General features: G+C 41.1%; 1 protein-coding gene across 1 annotated transcript; it reads right to left on the bottom strand.

Moving 5' to 3' along the window:
• Positions 1 to 1241: 1241 nt before the first annotated feature.
• LOC137637196 (SCAN domain-containing protein 3-like) lies at positions 1242 to 2918 on the bottom strand. The gene has a single exon (XM_068369460.1). It carries the CDS (start codon positions 2916 to 2918, stop codon positions 1242 to 1244), a length of 1677 nt encoding a protein of 558 aa, XP_068225561.1.
• Positions 2919 to 6280: the final 3362 nt, after the last annotated feature.

Here is a 6280-nt window from a genome sequence, read left to right as displayed (position 1 = left end):
TCCTGCATCCTGTAAAAAGAAAAGATTAGAAACATGGGAGGCCACCGCCACAAGCGATGGCCTACTTACACGTTTTTTGGCCACTGACAATCTTTGGCACATTTCTTCGCGGTTGCCCCGAATCTGAAGTGGTAGTAGCAAAACTGCGGTGGATGGGAGGTAGTAAGTGGCTGTAGAAGTCGTTCGTTGGGGCGCGAGCGATTGGTGGGTGGTGGGCGGCTTTGTCGCCGCTTCGGCATGTCACGGGGTAGGCGTGTATGTCCTACGGCATTCATGTCAGCTTCGGTGTACGTTGAATAGGCATCCTCGTCGTCAGGGGTGGAGGCGTTGATGGAGGTCTTGAAGTGGCTGTCCATAAGGGCGTCGGCTTTGGTCATCAAGTCTTTTATGTGTAAACTATCGACATCAGGTATGGCAGCGCGCACAGGTTCAGGTAAACGGCGTATCCAAAGGGCACAGAGTAGGTTCACCTCACGAGGAGAGCCGTCTGCGGCAGGTTGAAGGCGAGCGATACTGGTCATTTCCCTGAGGGCAAGCGAAGCCCTTTGGTCCCCCAACGGTTGTTGCGAGAGCTGAAAAAGCTTTGCTATACGGGCGGCTGGCGACGGCGAGTACTGTTGCAGAAGGTATGATTTGAGGTCGTCATACGCTATTGGGGTGTCTCCTTGTTCACAAAGCCAGTCGGATATTTCTGGGAAGGTGTCCTCGGGTATCGCCGCGAGAACATAATCCGCTTTGGTGGTTGAGCGAGTCACGCCCCTGATACGAAACTGGACTTCTGCGCGCTGAAACCAAGCAAACGCCTCTCCGCTGGCAAACGATGAAAGTTTGAATGGAGAGGCCGTAGCGCCAACTGCCGTAGAGTCCGTCATAGTACCAACGATGGAGGGGCGAGGGGGTGGGGGTGGAAGGCGGTGGAAGCGAGTCGACTTCCGGGGTCACCAATGTGACGGGCCGAGAGAGGAGTTGTGAAATCAAAGGCAGATTGGAAACGACTGAGTTATATTGTTGTGGAACACTCTCCTTATATACAAAACCTCAAGGCAACAGGACGTGACAAGTTCACAAGGCAGACAAAATCACAGAGGAAAAACCAGACTTGAATTTTCATGTTCGTTTTAGTGCGAGGGAAGAGCGAAGATACAACCATAATATATACAAAAGGAATTATGTACAATTGTGTGAAACACGGTTGGTACAATATCAAGATCCAATTCTACTTACCAATGATGTTAAATAAACTAAAGAAGAAACACTTGGGGGGGTTTTGCCATGTCACTTATATCATCATTTTCCTCTTCAGCTGGATGTATGGTAATTTCAGCACATTTCCTTGTTTTTTCCTGATATCTTTGATGACATTTACCATTTTTCAGTTCATTTAGGAGAAAACTAGATGGCTTCCAGTTATAGCAAGTGACGTCCTGTCTAGCAATTGCTTGCTTTGCAAGCAGTCTATTGGCCACTGTGTCCGTTAGTAACCTGTTTGTTTGTTTGTTCTTAATTACATTAACTTGAGAAAAAACTCTTTCTGCTGCTGCCGACGAGTGAGGGAGGGCTAAAAGATTACACATAAAATTAGAAAGAATCCCAAATTTGCTTTTGTTTGTACCATCTTTGATATTGTCTAGTTCTGCCCAAAATGAACACGGCGATAGATTTAAGTTCTCTGTGGAAGAGCGTGCATGCAAAAGACTTTGCCACTGATCATCCAGATCATCAAGGTCTTCCTCTTTAACTAATTGTGGAAAGTGAGATGCAAGTTTAATTATCGACTTTACCCTTTTTTGTGGTGACAGTGAAAGCTTGGGCTCCAGAACTTGAAGAAGAGCTAGTACACTATCATCTTCAAACGGGAATCTTTTCCTTATTTGCACACAAAGCTCTGATAGGAACTTCTGACAATCACGACGAAAGTTTCTTTCACCTTCTCCAATAAGCTCATTCATCAGCAAAGCTTCACATCTTCCTCCTAGGTGCAGATCTTTACTGTCAAGGAAATTAGACGAATTTCTTGGGTCAATTTCTGAAAGTCTATGTGATTCTAAGATTTCTGGTTTAATGAACATTCCAATAATGCTGCGATATTCATCTGCTATGGTTGAAAAGAGGGAGCTTAGTCTGAAATATTCAGATTGGAATTCTGTATTCATCTTATCTATCTTCTTTATTATATAGTTTAAAAATAGCAGCATGTGCCTTGTGCCACGGTTTTTCATTGAATGTAAAATCTCAGCTGCTCCATCAATTTTATCTGTCCTTGCTTCACTTTCGAAGAACAATACCAGCGCTTCCCATTGTTCCAAAATTCTTCCTATTACCTCTCCTCGAGACAGCCACCGAGTCTGAGACAGTTTCAACACCTTATGCTTGGGACTATCAACAATATCTTGAATTAATTTGAATGAACTTTGCCGCTTACAGCTGCGTGCAAAATAGCAGCATACATTCTTCAAAAATGCCTCCAAATATGAAGGTAATTGAGAACAAGCATGGCTTGAGCACAAGGCAAAAGAATGGCAAACACAGCCGATCACAAATACTGAAGGTATATCTTTCTTTAAATGTGCTTGGAACCCGGTATTACTACCCATCATTGTTGAGCAGTTGTCGCTGGCAAATCCAATAACATTAGTTAAAGGTATATCCTTACTGATAAGTAACTCTTTCACAACTCGGTAAAGGCCTTCTCCACTAGCATTATCAACTTCAACTATATCTAACAGAGCATCAGTTACTTTCATTCTCTTTTTATCATAAAATCTAACCATGATGGCTAAAATCTGAGAGACTGCAATGTCAGTGCTTTCATCTATAATTAATGAAAACCTAATTTCTCTACATATTTTAGCCATTTCTTGTTTTTCTTCCCAAGCAATTCCGTCTTGAATGACATAGGATGCCTTTGTTTTTTTCATTTTCATCTCCTATGCCACTTGACACTCTGGGAAAATTTTTTTCTGTATTTCTACCAAATGATTAGCATGAGAAAATGGAACATTTTTTTCAGCCATGTATGCTGCAAGATAGAGTTCAGCTGTATTTACTTTATTTTGAAAATCTTGTTCTGGTTTCCTTTTTTTGCACAAAATGTTCAATGCTAACAGAACTCTTCCTTGAGGCAAAACACTTCAAATGCTTAGCTGAAGTTTTATGAGTAAGTAATCTAGATCTATTACAATTTTTTAACTTGGCATCACATATTGTACACAGAGCTGCATATTTGTCTTTGGCATCAGCCTGAAGCCAGTCTTTGAATTCAGGATCCACTAACCACTCTTTCTTAAAGCTTTGCTGATACCATATCTTCCTCTTTTTAGATGGAGTTGAATATCCACTAACACCTGGTTCCTCTGAATCACTCATCTTTTCGATAAACTATTGATATTTAGTTGTATTGCCTAGAAAAGATTGCACAAAATAATGCCGGTTTCACAACTAATCAAACACTACTCTCACTAACTTGCTACGAACAGAAATGCCACGTGCCTGGCGGGCGCCAGTTTGCCATCTGGATTTAATCGTAATATTTTACCAAACTGACAGAATTATCGTGTTTTCATTATCAATTACCAAATATTATTAGAGTAGTTATTGTACATCTAGAATCCTACAATTATACAACAAGTGCAGAGGGAGCACGTTCGATACACGTCGGGAATGAGATGTAATAGAGAGAGAGAGAGAGAGAGAGAGAGAGAGAGAGAGAGAGAGAGAGAGAGAGAGAGAGAGAGTTGTTTGTAGGCTAACCATTGGGTATGTGATTAAGAATAAAAACTGGAGTTATGTTATTAAACAATTTTACCTTTAATTAAGCAATTCATTTCAAAAATTTTAATTTTGATCCTCAAACCAGTAAAAAGCCAAGATTTAAGTAAATTTCGCCCAAAAAAGCCAAGACGCCAATATCAAGGTGAAAAAGCCAAGATCTAGTAAAAAAAAAGTGGCCACTGAACATAACGTAGGCCTACTAATCAAATGACGGTGCCAGAGATTAATATCTAGATCAAGAAGGAGAATTTTAATAGACCGCAAGTTCTTCACCAACAAATTAAGATGAGAATCAACAGCTCAAAACAAAACAGGAGAACCAAACTCGAAAAAAGGGAAAATGAAAAAAAGAGTAAAAACACTACTTCAGAATAGATTGATCACCGAACACCCAAAAAGACTTTCATAATAAGACAATTTTTTTATGCAATTGAAGAAGAGAAAGACTTCAGTCGTATCTATCCTTCACAGATCCTTCATGCATTAAGGAAACGCTTCCTAAATGTCATCTCTTTCAAAGGGCTTCTCCGTTTTGGGAATGCCATCGACGTGAACCCATTTAAAGGTTTAAAGGCCGCTCATGAATGGCAGAGGCAAAGGGCAGTGACATTGCCCTATCAAGCAGGACAATGCCCTACAGACTGACCATATGTACATATGATCAGCGCCCAAGTCAGGACCAAGGAGGGCCAGACATTGGCTGCTGATGAATCAGCAGATAGACCTATAGGCTATCCCCACAGCCCCAATCCTTAGCTCACAAGGGTGGTAAGGTTACAGCGACCAAAGGAACTAACGAGTCTGAACGGGACTCGAGCCCCAGTCTGAAAAACACCAAACAGAGACGTTTCCAATCAGGCCACAACAACCGTTCTTTTATTTCTGAGAATTTTAATTGACAGAGATATCTTTTTTTTATCCTCCTTTCCCTCAATATATATCCATTTTTTAATGCAAATTTTTTTAGTATTGACAGGATAAAAAAAGATTTGTTTAGCCAGTGCAACTTTTTCGCTAATTGATCAAAATGAAAATGGAAGTCCATCATTGAAGGTCTTGCATTTATATCGGCCACGAATTCAAATACCTCAGTCTTCTAAAAACTCACCAAATTTCTTTAATAATACTCCTGAACGAGGCGGCCGAAACAGTAAACATCGTTCGTGTACGATGTTGGCATATTGTCAGAAATAGATCCATCCGTCTTTGGAACAACTTCATTTTAATCATTTTTCCAAAATATGAAATTTCCTTAAATTCTATTATATGGGGAAACCAAAACTCGTCCAAAACTACATGTCTCACCTGAAGTTCGTTGAGTCCGATTCCTTTCCAGTGGATATTGTCTATAACGGCTGCCAGTCGTGAAAAAAATAGTTTATGCCAAGGCGCAGGTGTGAACTCGTATCGGATTCTTGCTTCTATTCCGATGGCGTTTTCCACCTTTTTCGCAATCCCTTTATACCAAAATGCCATGGATAATGAACCAGCAGTTTTGCAATGTTTTACCTCCTTCTTCATGAGATAATTCATTCTCCAGAATAACTGCGTTTGGATGAAACGCTTCAATACGTGGAAAATTATTGTCGAAGGGTCTCTTGATTTCTTCGAACTTCCTATCTTTGTTTTTCTTCAGAAACTCTTGCCATTCTTTTTGCAGCCAGACCTCAATTCCATAGTCCTCCCATTGTCTTCTTAGACTTTTATCAGTTTCCTTTGCATTAGGCTTATTATCTAAAGCCTTTAATTTGATTTCAACCGGGGTCAAGCTCCCTACACTTTCATTTCCTGCCTCACCAACAGCTTCTTTGGCTGGCCCTCTCTCCGTCATCTTTGGCCGAGTCTGTTTCTTCGTCCGGTCGATACTGATGTAACGCAGACCATAACTTGTAAGGCAACAGATCCCAAAGTTCTAAAACTAATTTCTGATGATAAGCCTCACATTGTGCTAAAGGGATATCATGTTCCCATTTGGCCTTCCATGTTAGTAGAGGGAAGAAATCGTGGCCTTTGATCTTTGGCCACGAGCCAGGCGCTATTGGCATTCGCATTTTTCCGAACTTATCAAAACCATTCCGATCCTTCATTATTTAGGAAGGACCTCTGTTCGTCATTCAGTACTTGGGATACCCCTCTCCAATCACTCACCTTGTTTTCCCGATTTTCTTTGCCCTTTTTCGGTCGTTAAGATAATCCTTAACAACCTCCAGACTTAGTCTGAACCGATAATAAAGTTCCTTTCTTTCCATCATCAGCTGCCACAACTCAGTTTTTGGAATGCCGTCTACGAAGTATAGCGTTTCCCTAAGAGGTCCCATATACTATACGCAAGACTTAGGGTGTCTTTTGCGTGGCAATCCAAAATCTTCGTTTCTTCGATCAGATGAAGCATCTTCATCCTTTGATTGCTTTCGTTCACTTGAACACCTTCAGTTGCCTGTCGACTCGTAGACACGAATTCTGGTGTTGTAGCCCTCTCCGTCGTTGTAGTGGCTGTGTCATTTAGCTT

Source organism: Palaemon carinicauda, unplaced genomic scaffold, assembly GCF_036898095.1.
Source record: "Palaemon carinicauda isolate YSFRI2023 unplaced genomic scaffold, ASM3689809v2 scaffold578, whole genome shotgun sequence".
Lineage (NCBI taxonomy): Eukaryota > Metazoa > Arthropoda > Malacostraca > Decapoda > Palaemonidae > Palaemon > Palaemon carinicauda.
Note: the sequence above shows the minus strand (reverse complement) of the source record. Positions and strands in the feature narration are given on the sequence as shown.